Source organism: Branchiostoma floridae, chromosome 11 (genome assembly GCF_000003815.2).
Source record: "Branchiostoma floridae strain S238N-H82 chromosome 11, Bfl_VNyyK, whole genome shotgun sequence".
Taxonomy (NCBI): domain Eukaryota; kingdom Metazoa; phylum Chordata; class Leptocardii; order Amphioxiformes; family Branchiostomatidae; genus Branchiostoma; species Branchiostoma floridae.
Window position 1 is genome coordinate 6,899,189 of NC_049989.1, and position 20,939 is coordinate 6,920,127.

At 39.1% G+C, this 20,939-nt stretch overlaps 1 protein-coding gene across 5 annotated transcripts in view; it reads right to left on the reverse strand.

Annotated features, from left to right (window-relative positions):
• The window catches only part of LOC118425524 (kinesin-like protein KIF12), a 35,349-nt gene that overhangs the window by 2,734 nt on the left and 11,676 nt on the right, over positions 1-20,939 (reverse strand). For 2 of the 5 annotated variants that reach the window (XM_035834419.1, XM_035834421.1), the window contains exons 3-14: positions 13,588-13,666; positions 11,717-11,847; positions 10,693-10,768; positions 10,029-10,085; positions 9,053-9,205; positions 8,303-8,438; positions 7,799-7,890; positions 5,896-6,876; positions 5,350-5,607; positions 4,780-4,942; positions 3,913-3,978; positions 2,070-2,120 (exon numbers count right to left, since the gene is read on the reverse strand). In XM_035834419.1, coding sequence (XP_035690312.1) covers positions 2,070-2,120; positions 3,913-3,978; positions 4,780-4,942; positions 5,350-5,607; positions 5,896-6,876; positions 7,799-7,890; positions 8,303-8,438; positions 9,053-9,205; positions 10,029-10,085; positions 10,693-10,768; positions 11,717-11,847; positions 13,588-13,666 — 2,243 coding nt within the window. The remainder of the gene's footprint in view (positions 1-2,069; positions 2,121-3,912; positions 3,979-4,779; positions 4,943-5,349; positions 5,608-5,895; positions 6,877-7,798; positions 7,891-8,302; positions 8,439-9,052; positions 9,206-10,028; positions 10,086-10,692; positions 10,769-11,716; positions 11,848-13,587; positions 13,667-20,939) is intronic. The other 3 variants (XM_035834420.1, XM_035834423.1, XM_035834422.1) reach the window with 3 other exon arrangements.

Here is a 20,939-nt window from a genome sequence, read left to right on the forward strand (position 1 = left end):
TAGCTACACGCAAACAGATTCTCCACATGAAAAAAAGTTGCTTGCTCTCTTAAAATATAGACATAGAAATACAGTGACATTGCAGTGCAGATTTCCCACAGCATTCTCTATATGTCCTGATCCATTGTGTCAATCCTACAAACTGGAATAAAAAGAGGTAAAGAAATGCCTGAACTACAACAGGCCCCCATTACTGAGTACTAGTATCTGTCTACAAGGTGCTTTCTGCAAACTGCAAATTGCATTTATGGTGTAACAGCCAAGCATCAAGGAAAATTGCACCAACCAAAATGGCTGTCCTGATATCATGCCACAGATAAACATGATACCTGGACTACTATGTTTGTTGTTGGTGCAGGGTTTTCCTCAGAGAGGTGAACAATTTTCATCACTGTGACCACAAGAACCACAAAGGTGAATTTTCTTAACATCCCCAAAATGATGTGTAGGACACCTAACTGTCTTCGACATCTGTTAAGAGTTGTCCGTGAGGTAAGGTTGGTGGGGGACAGACAACATAAGGTTAATAGGTAGGTAGTGAGTGCTGGTTGCGCTGCCCTAACACGAAACCTTGTCAGGTTTCATTCACCACTGTAAGGACAACTGAAGCACTCATAAATTAATACTGACGTCTTCTCAGCAGTGACATGCAAGAAGTGTCAGCTTGGAGTGATTGATTAGGTATGTAATAAGAAAGCTCGTCAATCCTCTACATGGAGGAGCTATGGGGGCATGTAGGAGGAATGATGGCTGGCTAGCAACAATTAACAATGAAGGAACACCCACAAGGCATAAACCAGGAATAACATGAATGAGTGCATGATGAAGATCCTTCAAGTTGGTTTGTTTTGTATTTAATAAAACAACCAGGGTTGGACAAGTCCTCTAGTCCAATTGTCCCATGCCCGATATAGAACAAGTGAGTTTTAGAAAACTTGTTAAACCCTGTATATTTCTTAATCGTTGAAAAAATTTAAAAAAGAATGGTTATTAATTTTGACCTTTTTCACGTATACAATGTGAAAGTCCCTTGAAGGATTTCAATTAGAGATTCTAGGTGCACACAGATGATTCCTAGATAGATACTGTAATACCCTCATATAACACTGAATCAATTTGCTCTTAAGATTTTAAGCTGGCTGTGTCAGAGACTATTCATTAAGCTTGATTAAGGCAAAGATTTCAATCAAAGTCTGATAGGCTTGGTTTAGTTGGTTTAGTTCTTATTGGACATGCAGATAAGTCTGAAGAGTTTGCAAATGAAAGGACTTCGCTACTGAGAAAAAGTCAGTGTCAGTCATAAGATAACTTCAAGCAAAGTTCAAGAAAACAAATGTGAGAAAAGCCATCTGTTTGAATTTACAGATGGTAGAGCTCTGTCAATAATCTTGATCTCTTCGTTCTCAGTAGCCCGATTGCCAGACCCAGCAAGCCTTTTCTAATCCTGTTGGTTGGGGAACCAACATGCCTTGCTACCAGATATTGTTGGCACCATACATGTACTTCTTGTGGGCTGGCTAACTCGGGTAGGGTACCCAGTCTGTGAGTGAGTGAGACATATGTCTATCCACTGGCTGCAGGATTGGTATCACCTACTTTTAGGTTTTCTTGGAAGATATTGCTTTACCCTGAGGGAATTATTCTGTAATTGATGGACAGCCTATAACTATCAAATCCCCTCCTTATAATCTTCCTCCTCATTACACAGATAATGATTGATAGGTTGAATCATCTCCTGTTTTGCATAAACGTCATTCCAGTCTTTAATAGGTCTCATGAGACATATTAGAAAAGGTACAAAATGTGCATATATCTCAGGATTGACAGGTTTTGTCATCTTGAAGGATCTTGCACTAAATGTTACAAATCATTTCAAACACAACTGACCAAATTTGGACACTAAAACCTGCACTCAAAAATAAACCCCTTACAATGGAAAGACAGAATCAGTTCACATTAGTGTAACATTAAACAAAGAATGATCATGACTGCTTGAACTTTTCCAATCATGTATGACATTATATTTCTACTTAAAGAGAGACAAGACCCTTAGGGTGAATTCTTCCTACCTGAATCTTTGGTGGTGTAGAATTGTGCATCATTTATTCTTTGTCTTTGACCTGCAAGAAATCAATTGAACAATGGGTATTAATTGTATCTACGAAGAAATTCTTACCAGATATAAGAACAATATGAACATTAACTCTAAAACTCCAGGGATGGTCAGGATTGTTAAAAGATTATGGCTGCTTTTGGCAGGCACATTCAAGCACTAAGCACAATTAGAAGAATGTTAATGGTGCAAAAGTGTACCGTTGAATTCAGAAATCATTTGATTTCTTAATGTAGTACATTGTACTATTTATAAATCTTTCTCAAACCTGGGCTGTAGAACCAGCTTCATAATCATCCTGTGACATTAAGAAGGCTAAGAAGGAGTTTTCTGTGACAGTTATGATATGTGGCATACATAAAGTGCAAAATGGAGTGATTAAAACATGATGTGACAAGAGCATGAAAAATAACTGTAATTGATATTGTCATGGCAACACAAAAACACACTGTCCTCTGGGCTCTGGCTATAATATATCATTATTGATTTTTAAACTTGCTTGTCAGACCATTCATATAGTTTGAGGTGACTTTGTTGTATTCTAATATTAGATTAAAATATTTACATTACTTCCTGTAATCATAATATGATTTATATAATTGATTATTGCTTTTCATCAGTTCAATTTCATGATTTACACTCTGAAGAACTTGATTATCATATGATTGTATGTAAAATTAAGATATCAGTAATATGACATAGGATGTGTGTACAACTGTGCACAGGACAACATAGATTATGAAATTTTTTAAGGTGCTGTCTTGTCATTTTTGTCTTTGGAGGTGTGACAGATATTTAGGAATGGTGGCTTGGCCATGACAATATATAAAATGTGGGAGTGCCATCCATGTCAAGCACACGTGGTAGAAATAATCACCAAATTCCTTTGGAACATGCAACAATACACCAGCATGGATGTCAAACATGGTTGTTTGGGTGCCTATACAGATAGAAAATCTGTTATGTTGAAACAGAAGCATTAATAGAATCTCTGACAAGACTATAGTCATGGTAGCTGCCTTTTGTGTCTTCCTCCTCATCGATCAGTGGTACGAATGATTGTACCTGTTGCCACTGCCCTTCGTGCTCAATATACATCATACTTAGATTTGAGAATCGTTGACCTTTGAATTGACAGGCATTATCTGAAGCTCCCCAAGGAACAAAAATGGAGTTGTGCAAAGACGTTACCCATTGCGCATGTGTCTAGAATGTGCTGTCAGTTTTAATGGTCTTCAATGATTGCTACGAGCCATGTATGGTAAAGCTCTGTGTTAGCTCAGTTAATCTTGTTCACACAGACAGACACATGCACACAGGCTGATAGTTAGAGTGTAGTCATATAATGTAGGACATATAGAAAAAGTTTCCACCATGATTGCAGAGTCTGTGAAAGTTTAAGAGTGGTGATCAGCACTGGTTAGGCTGTTTGACATTGATATGAATGGAGAACACAATCACTGGTGCAAGAGAGGTGATCATGCAGAGTGCAAGCAAGCAACGGCAGGGCATTCCGCACCTCAACATGTATTGGGAGGGTCTTCTTGTGGGACTTAGACCAAAATGATGAAATTAATGTATGACTGACTGACTACTATATGATTGAAGTAAATTGCAAATAGCAGTTGAAGATTGAGGTGAAAAGGTAGTTGGAGATTTTTCTTTGTAGACCCCAATATCTCACGAAAATTGAGGATACACAAGGAAGAAAGTGTTTTTTTAGATCAAGTCCCCCAGGAGGACACCCTAACAACATGAAGAGGTGCCTGACAGTTTGCTCCACATCCTGCATGACTTACTTGCATCATTGGTCTCTCCCTGTTTGTCAGCATTATGTGGAGGGGTATGATTCTCCACAGCTTTATCTGTATAGGGGGGTGTTAAATTGGTGTGAGTGCATGGATGACTTCATGCAGGATCATTATTCATGGCTCATCACAAAGCATTCAACCACCACTATGTATTAAGATAATACCACACAATGATACATGTATGCGTGGTCATGTGTTCAGCTGAAATCAATGATCACTGTTATCACATATCCTTTAGGAAAAGAAGATAGTATGGAAGTATTAAATGATGGCCATTATGGCATTAACCTATTTTATGGCCAATTGATAAGCCAGTTGGGAGGTTTGATTCACAGTGTAATCGTAGAGGAGGACAGAAGTAGTTAAAATGTGACCAAAGAAAGTCTCAGTCTGGAAAATGAGTGTGGCAGGTTGATGAAATTTAGACATCCAGGTTAACAATATTTTAAGACAATTGAATTCTTCAAAAGTTGTTGGCTTTTGTATAAAACATGTCCAACCATTACGTGTATAGTAATTAATTAAGTCACTGTTGGGTATATGCCACCAAACCACTGTTTTGTGTATACTCTAGCAGATGTTTGCTGAGACAGGCCTAAATCTTCAGCCTATTCTTAAATAGGTGTGGCCAGGCTCTGAGTTCAAAATACGGTAAAAAACGCACACAAGAAAGATAGCAAACACCACTAGAAATAGGCCATTATTTCACAGAAAAATATACAGGTTAAAGACAAGGAAAATAGAACAGTTAAACTATCTACACACACTGAATTTGATTGATTGAATCTCAACTGACCAAACCTTTAAAAGGACAGTTCTAAGAGGTGATGAGGGAATCACAGCACATGTACTGACCATGTCTAAGGATGGGCTGGTCCCTCTGTCCTTCCCTGTTGGGCCAGATGTCGATGTCTTGTTCCTTCTGTGGTGAGACCTCAGGCTCCCTCCCTGTACTGTCCTCTTCCTTCTTCCCCATGGCTTCACGTTTCTGCTGGAACCGCTCGGCATAGCCTCCCTGCTGAGGATTTGAGTGTTTCCATTGTTAATTGCAGACAATACAAACTCAAGGCTGCAAATTCAAAGCTGCCATGGCATCTTTGACCTTCTAAGTTCTATGGTGACATTTCTGAAGTGGAAATGTCAATTTGGAAGTTTTGGATGCAACTTTGAAACATGTTATCTCACAACACAGATGGGCTTGCAATTTACATTAAAAAAATTGAAAGAGTGATCTATCTGTACATGACAGCCAAGCAAAAAGACCCCTAGGTTCCTTTCCAGCATTGATCAAGCATGCTGAAATTTCAAGGAATCCCAAGTGCATTTGCTGTCATCATTTTACGATTCGATTTTATTGCAACAGCTATGCCATCACTTGAAAGGTGAAATATATCTGCCAGATGAACACAAAACCTATATAGCTACCTTTTGAGAAGACCCTGTTGTTCCTGATGCCTCAAGTTTGATAAATCTCTTCTTCAAGTTTGAATCTGAAGCCTTCTTTTCCTTCTTCTTCTCCATGACCTTGGGCGTGACCTCTGCGCCCTTCTGCGGCAGTTTGGAGAAGCCCTGGTTCTTGGTGGGGATCTTGGACGGAGGGAAGGAGGCGTTGGGACGGACCTGCTGCTGGCGGAAGTTGGTGGGCACTCCCTTCTTCTGATCCACCGGCGGCAGGCTCACATCCTGTGGGAGGACATGACAGTACATGAAGAAGATGAAAAATAACTGTTGTTTTGATTATCTTGAGAGTTTGAGTTGAGCTGAGAGAAAAGGTAATTTGAGTGCTTGAGAGACTAAAACATAATTATCACTAATTCATTATTCTACTGGTCTGGACAGATACCTCAGATTCCTCAGTCAGAAAATCACAATTGGAATCAAGACACATGTATATGTGTGACACTTTCCAGTTCTTTAAAACATAACCTAAGTTGGGCACTAGCTTTTTTGGGTCCAAAGAATGACAGTCACCTTGGAATGCTCCGAGGGAGGTGTGGATCTCCACGCCATTCTGGGCTGCAGCTCTGGAGAGGGCGGCCATGTTGTCATGTGTCGGTTCTTTGCCTCTCGTGGGTCAAACGGCGACTTTGTCAAAGGGGAGAGCATCGTAACTGGCGGGCCCTCAGAATGCGCCGAGTGCCTGTTAACAAGATCTCTGCGTATCGAATGACCAGAGCTGTGCCTTGACGAAGTTTGCCAACTCAGCGGCGATGCAGCAAGGACTCTTTCCAGGTTTTCCAACTTCTGAACAAGTTTGTCGTTTTCCCGGGATAGCAGCACCTGCTCGCGCTGAATGTGGTCCTTTGACGTGAACAGCTCGGTATTCTCGTGTCTCAGGTTCTCGTTCTCAACCATGTACTCCTGCAGCATTTCATACAAACTGTCGCTGTCATTTGTGTCGTGACGGACCAGCGACTGTTTGACTGTTTCCTCTTCTGGTGGGGGTTCCTTTCTGTGTCCATTCACCATCCCCATTCGACTCTGTGGAAAGTTAAGTTTCGTCCGCAGATATTCATTTTCACTGCGTAATCTCTTTAGTTCTCTCTGCAGACTCAAAATCAGTTTCTCTCGCGGATCCATCCTCACGAGAGGCTTGTTTTTTATCCTCTTTGCCCGGACTGCATATCTTAAAGTATTCATCGTCTCTGAGGCATTGTATGCCGAGGGTGATATACATGCAACCATCAAAGTTACTCCTGTCCCTCCTAGACTATCAGACAGCAGTTTTGTTAACTTGCTGTCTCGAAATGGAATATGTCCACTGCGCTTCTTTGGGTCGCTGAGGGCAGAAATGCAGTTTCCAAGAGTCAGAAGGCTCTTGTTGATGTTTGTGGTCTCCACAAGTGCGTCCCCTGCTGACTTGGACTCCTTCACCTTCTCACTGCCTGCCAGGTCCACAAAACAGATCTTACCATGCTTGGTGACGTACGTGGAGGCATCATCTGGGTCAGCCTGGAAAAACAATGGGAAAGGGTATGGTAAATTGTAATGAACAAAGAAATCTTGAAGGAAAACTTACCATACAAGAAGATTCTTTAAAATTTCAAAAACAGGATCAAAATTTGTGCTTACGTGACATCAGCTTATGCCGTTAAGCGGCATGGAACTGAGCTTCAAAACAGCTTGCAACTCAATACTCTGTCTCAAAATGTCAGCATTCATTGACTACCTTGCCATTAGATCTTATCCTATCTAATCTTTCCACTTTAGAAATAAAAATTGTCAGACCTTATCATGTACACAGCGCTCAGTACACAATCACAAGGCAATGATCGATCTAAATGCTCCCATGTTACACAGCCAAAAAATTCATTCCATTGCCTTGCAAAAGTGTCCCCTATATCTGCTATTGTCAGCCACACCCAAAGCCTGAAACAATGGTCCATCCAACTTGGTCACTGTACCATGACAATACTCATGAGAAAATAACATACTACTACCTAATAACGCCAGAGTGATAACGAACAAAAGGTGACCGAACTGCCTCCAGCTAGTAATGTTAGTATCCTGTGACCAAGATTCAAAGCCAGGGATCACTGACAGACAACTGCTGATAGAAACAACCCCATTAAATCTACAGTACCAAGGCTTGCAGGTTAATACAGGACAAAGTGTCCCTGAGATGTAAACGAGAAATCCAACTTTCCAAGAAAGCATTCTTTGAGAATCTTATGATATGATTAGCTTCTTCAACATGTAGGGAAACGGGACTGAAACTTCCCGAATTTGATTGAATTTGGTGTTAAAAGTTTGTCACATTATTCAAATATCCAGTTATTCAAATATCCAATCTTTTCGCATTTTAAGCAATCACATGTATAACGATACATACAATAGACGGTTAAGTGAAAAGTCAGCAGTGACTCACTCTTACCATTTCACAGTCCAGGTTGAGTGTGAGCATGGTGTGGCTGCGGCTGGAGTGTTCGTTCAGGTTGTGGGACCCAACATGTCTGTTGTGCATTCCTGAGGAGTCAACAATCATGCAGAAATCTGTTTAGCATGATTATATGGTTGCTCTGCCTAATAGCCTAGAATTTACTGACACGCTGCATTTTTGTTATACGTAGCATTACTTGAGTTGAATTTGAGTTTGAACAGTTTAAATCTTAAAGCTTCAATGCTGAGTTAGCTATTTGGTACCAACTTTGTATTGGTGTGAGATGGAACAAACCCTTCTGTCTGGAGTTAGTGATTCAGTTAAATCATCCAGATGGAGACCTGACATACATCCATACCACATCAGCGGGTATGCCATCCCGTAAAGGGCAATATAACCGCAACGGTGCTGTACAACACCGTATGTCTCTACTACATTTTGTACTACTACTACTTTGTACTGGTTACAACAGCAGCGAGAAGGTAAATGATATCTCACCTTCCTCCAGCACTGCCATGATGTCATCAATATTTTCAAACTCAGGACAGAAAAGGTTCTCCACATAGAAGCCCTGCTCCTTGGACCATCGCACAGGCAGATTAGGTCGATCTGCCGGGTTCAGTAGGTCCTTAACCTAAGAAAAAAAACCGGCAAAACAAATAAATAAACAAGCAAAAAACACTGCGTGCATGTTGGCAGCCCATTCTCTGCACTTCTGTTTTAGACATTACACTGACTGGATCATTCGGATATTTTAATTCAACAAAGTAACACTTTTTCGTCAGCCAATTCCCATTGTCGCGAAAACACTATTCCAGGAGTTAGAGAGACTGAACGGAGACCTTGAAAAATGGGTTTTAATGAGATTATCGTATGCAAAAGGCAACCGGCACACATTATCAACAATCATAACAATAGCAAAACAAACAGTGTGTGGCTTTTACGGCCGTGGACGGCGTCCCCAAGCAGCCTGTAGCTTCCACCAAGGAGCTTTTATCAGATTTTTGTCCGTCAAAGTTGACGGATTGGTTCTAAAATTTTTCCGTCACACGCAGCAAATTTCCGTCAATTGAAAAACGGACGCTGGCTAGCTAGAGCCCTGCACTGGGGACAGTCGACATGACAGAAACAACCCAAGACTAAATCAAATACATGTACATCATCACGTAAGGCCAACTCATCAGCTAAACTTATACTGGCAAAGATAGACGTCAGACCAGGAAAGTTAAATAATATAATGTAACAGACCTGTTCATTGTATATCTCCAGGTAGGTGGCCCTGAGTGTGTAGACTGTGCTGGGGTCGCGACGTTTGCGCTGCCCGATGCTGTCAAACAGGTACAGGAAGGCACGCTGTATCAGACCCTGCAGCTCCGCATCCTGACCCGTGTCATCTTCAAACTGAAACAGTCACAGTTAAGTGTCTTCATTCACACTTCCCTTACTTCTTTTACAAAAACTGTCACATGTAGTAGAGATTCGAAAAGATCCTTAGCAGAACATAAGTTTTCAATTTGGCAAAAGTTGGTCCTTACATACATGTACACAATGTAAAATGATGTAATACATGTATTTGCAAGATACATGTAGAAGTGTTGCAAAATTAATGTTGAAAAAATGTTGGATTCTGAGGTTGGCATTCAGTATACGTATATTGCAGTTATATGTATCCAATGCAATTGTACATTATAAGCTCCACTGACTCCAACATAGAGAGTATGTACCTGTTTTTCAATGTTAGTACAAATTGGTACAATCCTTTTTAAGTTCCTTACTAACAATAATGTTACAAAAACAAATGATACCATAATGGCAAACATTTTTTACTCAACCAAGTGGTATTGTCAAAGATCATTCTGTAAATGCGCCATGGGATGCTTTCTAGAGGGGAGCTGCTATGATTCAGCATCTCTATAACACATCTCCCACCACACATCCAGAGTAATCTCTCATTCTGACAATGGCACTTGGCCAAAACATGTACAACATCCCAACTATTCTATAGGAACAGTCACGAATATTTCCACCAGTTTGAACAGTTACAAGTTTCACCATGAAATGAGCACAACAAGAAAGACAGAAGTGCGAATGGTGGCAGCAGAGAGTCATGCATGCAGGGATAGTGCAAAGGGGTATTCAGGGGCAGTGCAAGGTCTTTTCCACACTTTCCAAACATGCAAAAATGTATGCCAGGTTCCACGACGATCACCACCACTCAACCTACCCCGAACGCAGTCCCCTCTGCACCGCTGTTTGTTGGAACCGCACGTGGCGTGCGTGTCTTTGAAAGTACGAGAGAGAGTCAGAAACTGTCAGTATGGCCATTGTATAGTGCTTTGTTTGCAAGACAGATATGGTTTTGTAAGCCAGCATGGATCATAAAGAAAGTCAGGCAAAATCAGAACACTGCAGAAGTTATTTCGTAAACCACGATCTTGCATGCAAGCAACAAAGACCAACACAAAATCAAACTATGAACTATGATGCTGAAAATTGCTTTTAAGTTAGTAGTAGAGAGAAAAGCATTTAGATGTGGCAGGTTGTTAGCAAGGAGATCTCGTAATTATGCAATGGCATACAATGTCGATGTTACATTAAGTTCATTGCAACACAAAAATCTAAAAGATGGCAGCAACTAAGGAGAAGTTGAGCCAATCATCTGACGTCAACTCACTAGACAGCTTTGCTGTTTGCCATGACAATGTATTTGATTCGTTCTGGTCTATTCCCAGACTCTAACAACATTTGAATGTCACAATGCACCTGTTCATAGTGGTGCTTCAGTAGACCAATCATGCCATGTTGCAATGGAAATGTAACATCCAACATTTCTGCCCTTTATAGCAGAGTAGGATTGAAAACGAGCCATGGGATACAACATGTCTCACCATAGTCATGGGCCCTGTGATCGTGTGAGTCTTCCCAGATCCAGTCTGCCCAAATGCAAATGCTGTACAGGCATACCTGCAACATAAGGACAACATTGGTCAACTTATTCTACATAATATACACACAGAACATGTCATGTACATGATGGGAACATTTCATTTCATGGCACAACACTGATTTAAAAACCCTTGAGTGTCATGTTACCAGGCTAATTGCCAATCAATAATTCCAACAAAAGAATCAATACATTCAGTCACCTTCTGTTGACCCTGAGGGAAACCTGATACTCCTTCAGCTATATCAGGAAATCTTCAAGGAATTCTGAAGTCTTGCCTGTGGGCCTTCCTTTTTGGATCAGATAAAGCAGAGATCGAAGACAAGGGGCCCTTATTGTATGAAGAAGTAGTTTTGAGAACAAACAGCCCTTTGTCTCACACCTGATCGACCTGGCGATGACTTTGTTGTGGATGTGAAGAATTGTTTGGGAAGGGTCAGAGGTTAGGACGGCTGCTACTTGAAACGTTAGGGGGGCTTGATACAATCAACCTGTAATTATGCTTGAGTACCTGGGCTCTGCCTGGCCTCCTTGGTATGAATACAACTGTTACTACTTGTCTCTTTCTTGTGTTGCTCAGTACATTTTCATCATTAAAAATCAGTTATTATCTTAATCTCAAAGTAGACATTTTTAGGGCAGACAATAGGGCAGCGTGATGTGGGTTGGCCGTCAGCAAAAAAGTTTTAGCATTTATTTCTTGATATCTCCTAAAAATTACACTGTGCATTCTTTTCTGCATTGATCTGTGTTGATCAATCTGCAGATAAACGACTAAGTACTAGTAAACAAGTCTTCAATTGCAAGTACTCAGTACAACAATATTCGCCCCACGTCCTGCCATTCAACAACATTCATTACTGTAGACACAAACCTCCTTGCCAAGAGTAAGACAAATATGGTGAAGGACTGAAAACCCATTTTTCATGGAGGCAACAAACCCAGATCTTAGACTCCGATGTACTCACCCGTCCAGAGCCATGTCCAGGAGTTTCTTGATCCCACAGCTTTCGAACATCTGGTATTGCGATGTCTCTGCACCGAACACACCGTCAAACGTGAACTGTTTGGGCCGCCCTCCTGAAGTGCTGTTGTCAACCTAAGCAGAGATATAGAAACACATTGGTCAAGACATTATCGAATCACACTTTAGAGTAACTGTTATATCATCTGTAAATAAAGCACTTTAAGTCAGCACTAACCACCAAAGGAAGCAAACAAACTTAGCTGTATGTAAATGTGATATAATATTCTGTCATTGGTCAAGGCATTGTTAATAGTTTGCAGTTCAGAAATTTAGGCACTGTTTGTGGGCTTGACAAATATAACAACAAACATTTCAGGCTATATTGCAAGGCTCACGCACAGTAAATAAAGACATGAAAATCTATATACCACATAATATTTTTTCCCTCGCGAACTCGCAAAAGAAACAAATGACGGCCAAAAGAAAATCCCCTTGGTGCCAACACTTGGCAGTAAAAGAGGTACAGAGGATATCATTTAAGTGAAATAGGATATTGATCTAACTATTCCTTTATGTGATATAAAAAGTAAAACAGATTTACGACATTGTGGTCAATGAATAATTCATTTCTATATGGTACAAACATGTAAAACTACATCAACTTCATTCAATTATTCAAAGAAGTGACCACAAGAAACATTAGCCAAACATAAACCAGAAAGGTCATTTGGCACTATGCATGCGCAGAATGGAAAATATCCTTATGAATCATTCATCGATATCACAGCATGTTTTTAAGTAATATTTATTAGACAACAGTACAAATTTCAGATTAAGCACTTGTAATGTGTGCTATCAAAACAGTATGAAAAGTCCAGTACTGAATTTCAAGCATGCAGGCTATTACATACAATGTGTAGGATATTAATGTCAATGCAATATTCCCTCTTGACAACATATAAATCAACAGGTACATAAGGGCCTCCATTCTGAAAAGCATGTTTAAAGAATGTACCACTCAGATTACCCATCAAATATTTGGAAAATTTCTGGAAATGTTTTATTGAAGGGAAAACACTGTCGTTTTGCAAGTCAGACTGCCAGAGCCATTATCATGCTAATATAAGATGTGCCAGTTTATAGGATTAGGAACAGACTCGAATTTTAATTAACATTTTGGAACAATTCTTAGATTAGTTATTAGCTTAATTAAAGGGCTGCACGTCTTCCCTCCAACAAATGGGTATACAATTTTATGCATTATTATAGGGAGTCTAGGACAATTTGGAGTACAGACCAGCTCGTCTATCTCATTTTTTTTGTAGAAGCATATATTAAGAATAATACTTTGTGCTGCACTTTTTCCCAAACATAGAAATGAGCTGCAATACATGTACACTTCACCTTGTAGTCAGATGAATACTAATGTTAAGTGATGGCAAGACCACTTTATGGTTAATAGCCTGCCCAGAAATAGCAGGTTGAAAACACTCTCATAAAATAGATTCTTTGGAACTGTCATTGCACATAGATTTCTACAGTCTTACTGAAGTGAATTCACATTTGATTAGATGAGCGCAAGTCTCATAGACTGATAGAGGAAAGTTTGAGATTTGCTTCACATTTATAAAGGCACAAAACAGGATCTGCACATTTGTAGGTCAGTATCCTTGAAATATCACAACAATTCTTCAGAGTCTGTTGTTTGCAATTGGCACATCCACTCTGTATATTAGTATCATATGATGGTACTCATGGTCAAGATCTTTCTTTCAAATTTTCTTCATCTAACATGTAAAAAATAAAAGTTTCAAACCAAGAAATCATACACTGGCTGGTACCAGTCAACAGTAAGGAAATTTTAGAACCTACCCATAATGCACCTTTCCCTGGACATTGTGTGATGACCTTGTCTTTCCTGTTGTTCTCTAGGTCGTTTGGCGGTCGTATTCTGGAACATCAATTTGAAAGAGACTTTTTAACATGTTTAACTTCATAGAATATGTATAACATACTGTAATTAAAGAGAGAAACATTTAGACATGCTTGCAAGGTTTCTGATCTATACTATAGTTAGAATATTTTAGGAGGTTATACTCATGTTTATGAATATCAAATTTTGATAGTTCTTATAGGTAAAACACATCTAGTGGCTTAACAAACTGAAATATATTTGTTTTATAAACATTCGAAGTGGACCTGCCATCTGTGAAATGAAATGTTGCAGAGGATGTGTAAAAAAAATCAATAAAAAGACAAATATCTGATTCAATATCACCCGATGATCATTGTATCATAATGCAAACATACAAACAGAATATTTAGGATGACAACTTAATGATAATGTACAAATGTATCTTCCAATCTTCTCCATTCGGAATGTTTAACAGTATTGGACACAAAAGATTGATGACTATATTTATGTCGATCTTTAGCTAGGTTAACTAAGGACATGGGTGTGTCTGTGACTCAGGTTGCCTTGGAGACAAGTAAACATAGGACAGTCCCCATGGTAAAAGGACCAAATCAGTTCTTTCAAGTCACTCTGTCCTTGGGGAAAATAAAAGAAAGGACATAATCTAAATCATGATCAGTTGAAAACAATGTGACAAGTAGGTCAAATAGCAGTCACTACCTGGTTACACAGCAGGGTTTTCATGTTTTTACCTCGTAATTAGTATTAAGACTTCTTTTGCATATCAGAGGCGGCTTAAATGTTAACAAATCAATCAAGATCTCCTCTTTGTGGTTGCTTATATATGTATAAACTAATAGAGGATATCAAAGGAATTCTGTATTATGTACATGTAAGGATAATCAAATTTCTATATGAACATGAACAAATACTGCATGAATATATATATGTAATCATTTGTACTGAGGGCACCTGTACTGTTTCTGGGTCAAATATTAGTCCCGATGCAATGAAATACACTGAAGAGAATATGAAATATTATTCTAACTTCCAAGATGTTGCAATGATACCACCTGGAGGAAAGGCGACCATTCAGTATTGAGAGGCACATGTACTTAAAACAAACAAGTAATCCCTACTACTAGCCAGCTGTTGCTCTGACAATATCCTCTTACAGTGAAAAAATCCAGAATATATTTGCGATTCGGATATCCTCCTTCGCCTAAGCTGGAGTGTACGGCAGGTCCTGTTTACTTTGCCATCCTCCATGACATGTTTAAGTCCTCAGAGTCAACATGGCCAGCTCAGCCACCTATTGATTCTAAATGGGCCATGCCAGTGTTGTACCACCCTGCCACTGTTACTACCGCTGTTTATGTTGGTCCACAGTTGGTTTATTTAGAAAGCTCTTTGTCAAACCCTTCCAGGCTTCTGTGCATTACTGTTGCAGTGCAGTAGCTTAAACTAAGTTAAAGGCTGGCACATTGCCCAAGTGAGTTTATATGGGTTGATTGTAAAGCACTTGTAGCCAAGACCATACTTCAACAAAAGTACACATATCATCATAGTTAAATTGTTTCATTATCAAACACAATAAACTTTCCTTGTGTTTTTGTTGTACAGTTATATATGTTGTGTTAACAAATCCATATATGAGCATACAATTTTGTAACATTAGGGAAAGAGGTTACTTCCTTTTCAACTCCTTGACAAGACTGTTGAGTGTTGACAACCATATCATTATGATCTTCTTGTTTTTGATAACCCTGTATCTAAATGAATGTAGGATCGGTTACCAGAAGGAATAGGACCATGGATCAGTGTCCCATGCTCTGATTACCAGTTAGGTCACAGAGAACAATAGGAATCACCCAATCTGTTGTACCTCTGGGTGGTTTCCTTTGTTTTCAGTAATACAGCATGGCTGTGGTACCAGGTGAGTTAGCAGACCTCTCCTTTAGAAATGGTACACAGAGGACCACTTTGAAACAACAGCATTAATGAGTTTGTATGTTTGATTTTAGATGAACATGTTTGTGCCTCAACATTGTCTTCTTTCTATTTCATATGTTTAGAGAAGAGTCAGAGGTCTTACAGAAAGACAATGGCTGGTACAGATGGTTTGATCCACCCTTTGATCTAAACGAAGACACCTATTGGTCATACGTTAGATGAAAATGAAAAGCACAGATTTAAAATCTTTAAGAAACTTTAAACGCTGCTTCTCCGTAACTCTAAGGCCAGCCAGCCAGCTGGTCACATTCCAAAAGTTCTGAGAAAACCTGGCGCACAAAGATTGAAGAAGAAGAACAAGAATGATTTTGTGTAATTTATCCTATCCTCAGGCCTAGGGCTTATCTGGCCGCAAAGCATGACCTGATGTCCTCTCTATAGAGTAAACAGCTTCACTTGCCCTGACCTAGCCTGGGTGTCATCTGTTCTCCAAGCAGAGGTTGGGTTGTGGAAAGTAATGGTTGGGATGTTTACCACTCCCTCAACTAAATAAAAACCCAGGCCACTTCTCTTCACCTTATCCAACCTCTGCTTGGCGAATAAGCATCAACCAAATTCCCTTCATGACTATGCTGATAGATGCTGAATGTCCACCACTGTTAATAATACGTTAAGTTAACCAGGATGGCATCCAGTCTAGACCTAAAATTTTAGGCTAAAACAAGCTCATGACCCATACTTGAGCTTGAAGCAAGATTACTGAAACAGATTTTAATCTAAGACCATTTTTCACTGAAACATACATGTAGACATCATACCAGTTTTCATACATCGACCAAAATGTTCCAAGTTTTAACCATAGCCAAAAAGCTGCTTTAATATTTAAGAACCCGCTAATTTAAAATGTTAAAGTCACTTTCCATGTCAACAGACAGTTTTATACAATTTTTTTCACAAGCAAAAGCAGAGCAAATTTCAACTTCGGTTCCAGTATTGATATCTGGTAGAAAACATACAGTCACTTAAAGTGACTATCACCATTTAGGCCTTCTAGCCACAAGATTTAGTCCTAGAAGGTAAAAAAACTCTCAAAAAAATATGTAGATCATACTAGAGCAATGTGTTGTGAGTTTGAAAAGTCCACAAAAGGCCTGTATGACAGCTGCAAACTAAAAAGGCCTTCCAAACCCATAGGTGTACAATTAGGTGTCCAGAGTACCTTTTATCTGGTTCCACCTCACCAGTTATCATCATCGCTGTGTGTAAGTCCTTTGTGATGTGTGCTATTATTACACACTAGGAGACCCACAGGTAAAGGGGCTAATTGTAAAGGTATGCAGGAAAGCTTGGCCTGTATTGTCATTTGCCTAATAGAGTAGACAAACAAAAATAGTGTTTAAAAGCCAGGGCTTCAACCAGAATGGGTCATAGGTTCACAGGTGAAAAGACCACTTTCTCTATCTTTTGAGGGAGTATGAAAGGGTTTTTTTAAAGGCGAAACTGTACCTGGTACTTTGACATTAAATGATTTTAAGTAAAACTTTTTCTTCTCGTCCAAAAGGAATTTAGTATTGATATACCAGCAATACTTTTTTTATAGTATGCTAACTAACCGATCCTTCCAAAAGTATCATATCTATCTTATACTTTCACATCAAAACTTTTAATAAAAGAGCCATGTTTTGTTTTCATCTGACATAAAAGGGCAGTAACTATTTTATCAATCCTACTAGCTAGCCTAGCAACAGTAGACAGTAGGACATGTATCATGCTGTTACACAATTCATTTGAATTGGGGTTGCGTGAGGTGGTTCCTACTCAAACACACAGCAACATATCTCCAGCTCTATTGTGATTATCTTGTGACCCTGTCTCTTCTAATTACCAACTTCGCAATTCAATACAGGCTCAACATTTCCTGCACATTAATAATTCAGCGTTGATCTTTGTGTGAGTGTCGGATTTAATATCCACCCAACTGATCCTACAGCAACCAGGCTTACATCCGATAATTCTCAGTTAATCTAAGCTCTGCAGATTGGTTCCATCTGACTTTTGCAACTTAAATTTATAATGCTTCACAATCTCCAATACTATGATACATGTCAACAGATTTTTTACATCATAGAAAAGCAGCAAGGAGGAAAAGAGAGCACCAGTATTATATATGAAAAAGTCTCAGGGCTCCCATATATTATATAGAATTGAATTTTCATGTACATGCACAGTTTATTTGTCTATATAATAGAAGAGGAAACTATCATCGATATTAGAAAAAAATGCAAACCTGTCCATTTGTGTAAACAACCTCAAGCTAAAGACTATGAAACATGCACTTGGAATGAGACACATGTCCCAATTATAGTAGAAGCAGAAATGGTGTCATGAGGTTGCCCTGGCCTCCTTCTGTCCTGACCAATCAGAATTAAGTTGTCTTGTCGTTAATGATATGTGAAATTCACTGAAAAGTACTTTACTTCAGTCATGCAAACAGCCCGATTAAGGATATGGTTTACAAAGTTAACATATTTCTTACTTTTACTTGTTTTTTGTTTTATTTTGACAGTTACTTTGTGAGATTGATGGATTTCCTTCAGCAAACTAGTACAATACGTAAGCTATAGTATAAATGCCAGTACACCGGCTTTCTTGCTTTTATCACATTTCATGCCTATGCAATAAAGCATGTACAGTATCCACAGGCAAAGTACGCATGGGTTTGTAATACATGTATAAAGTTTGCACGATTTATTTCCTATCAATGAATAGTACCCCCGAGGGTGTTTTGTTATTTGTAGGTTAAGTGATATAATGTTAATTTTTGGTCTGAATTGTACTTAGGATGTTTACATGTACTGGTACACATGTCATGTAATATCAGTTTCATCCACATTGATTTCAACATGATAATATTGACTATAAACAGCTTGACAACTCCCTATATACATTATAATAGAGATTATCTGTGAAATCTGATTGTTCCATGTCTCGACCTTGACATTCTACCACAGTAACTGTTATATATTTGTATCAATTCTGAACTATACCCATGAATAATAGACAACTGAAAAGACGAGACACCATTGTCCTAGTGCCGGAGGATGTTTTCCGATTGTGAATGGCAACAAACAGTGATATCCCGGGAGCAGTGCAGGGCCAATGAACTCCACATGCACTAGACTAGATACAGAAGCCCGAAGGACCTGTTTGTTTGACTATAAAGTATTATAGGAACATGCCAGTGGTTCTTCTTAACAAGTTAATGCCCCTTAAAGCCCCCAAGGTAAACACACAAGTTCATCTTACCAAACATAAGGTAAAAGCAGTCATCCTTCACTGAGGCAAAGGATTGTGTTTTTGTTTTTTTCATCTTGCTAAGCTAGTAATAGTATTTTCTGCCAAGCACACTGGTTCACTACTACTCTTCTCTATAGCTTATAACTTTTATATAAGTGTGTTGGGTTCTTTAACACCTGAGTCTAATGCCCGAAGGGCTGCTGACTTTACATCGCCTGGTACAAAAGACAAATGCATACCCCTTTGATATCTATTGATTTCAGGATTGCCTTTGATATACTTATATTGAGTCTTATCCAAAAAGATGTTCAAGAGAATCAGACATGCTAACTTTATCTCTGGATGCCCACTGGTACTAATGGTTCTGATAGACAAAGAATTCGGCTGACATATAGTCTGTTATTCACCAGATAATGGAAGCAACAATAGTGACAATATTGATGATACATCAGTGTAAAGAGCGTGCGAGTTATGTCAACAGTATGGTCGCCATGGCAATGATACCTGGCGACGGCACACCACACGTCAGACGAAACACGAGCTGTCAGAAAGTTGATGTTTTTTATGCCTGACGGCTTTTGTAAGTCACAACGGCAGCGTCATGTACAGACTGGACACACCTTTTCAAAAACCTGTCCAGTTTTTACTCAAGCAACAGACCTTGGGGCAACCCTGCACTGCCTATAGGACATACTTTTCATCATTCCTACCTGAGATCTACAGACTAAAGTACCAATGACATACTTGTACCTCTCACCAAAGCACTCTCACTGTCTTCTAAACTAATTACATCCCTTAATGGCCTGTTAATGAGGTGAAAATGGGGGTTTTGTCACTGCTGTGTTCTTATCAGTATAATTAGTCAGGATCAACCCCACCCATCCCAGCATGCGGTCATGGTTGCTATTGGCAACCATCAACTGAGATCAAATAAGAGATCAGGTAACTGTCAGTTCTTAGCTCATAGAGAGACAAAAGGGAAATATCCTGTTTGAAATCTGAGGATAAGAAATACAGAAATTTGACAAAACATTGCCCAACCCACACTCTCTTGTTCTACCACGTACCTTTAGTCATTAAAGTTATTTTGATTTCTAAAGCCCGCATCTAAGCTAACAATTAGTCAAAGGATTAAGTTTACGTACACAGTATTTTCAACAACATTTTACACATATGTGCAAAATTGTAAATATTACTTGAGTCTCATGTATTATAATACATGTGTCCCTATTGTCCCTATCTACTTTATACCAGAAAATACAAGAATGAAGCCTTGAAATTACAATGTAGTTCTGTCAACATGGTACCCTGAACTACATTGTACCATCTGCATTCCTGTTCACAACTGCTTTCCTTCTACAAAAATTAGATTTAGCCTGTTTCTAAAACTAACCTGGTGGCTCAGACCCAAATCACAGGTGAAACAAAAACACCTGATAGTCTCCCTACCCACCTGGTTGTCATGGAGACACCCCTGCCCAGCTGTGTTTGTGTACAACTTTCACTCAGTACAAACATGTTTACAGGGATCAAAATACATTAACCTGTATACTTGCACTGGTGCAGTTAGTATCCAAAATCACCTGTACCTGACAACTTTTACCTGGACCCTACGTGACTGCCTTTCACTTCCATCAAGAAACATTTTATTCGAAAATTCTAAAACTTCCCTACTTTGTCATTTGCTGTATTCAAGGAAGGCACTATGAAGAACACAAGGCATTTTGGGGAATGCTACTGGATAATTTGTACATACATACAACATCATACATATATGTTATAGCATGTATACTACAGTTCTGGGTCCAAAAGATGAAACTACAGTTTCCAACGCTTTTGATCCTAGCAAACTTGGCTTATTTCCTACCTTAATGTTAATATACTCTCCCACTCAATTATTCCTATGTCCTGTCAAATAATGAGAAACAGGGTAAGTTGACTGAATGATAAGAAACCATGCATATCATAGTTATAATAACATGTTTTAAATGTGATAAAAAAACTGATATACTTGATCTTGACACCTCCAGGGTATCCCATTGTCACAAGGTACAGTCTT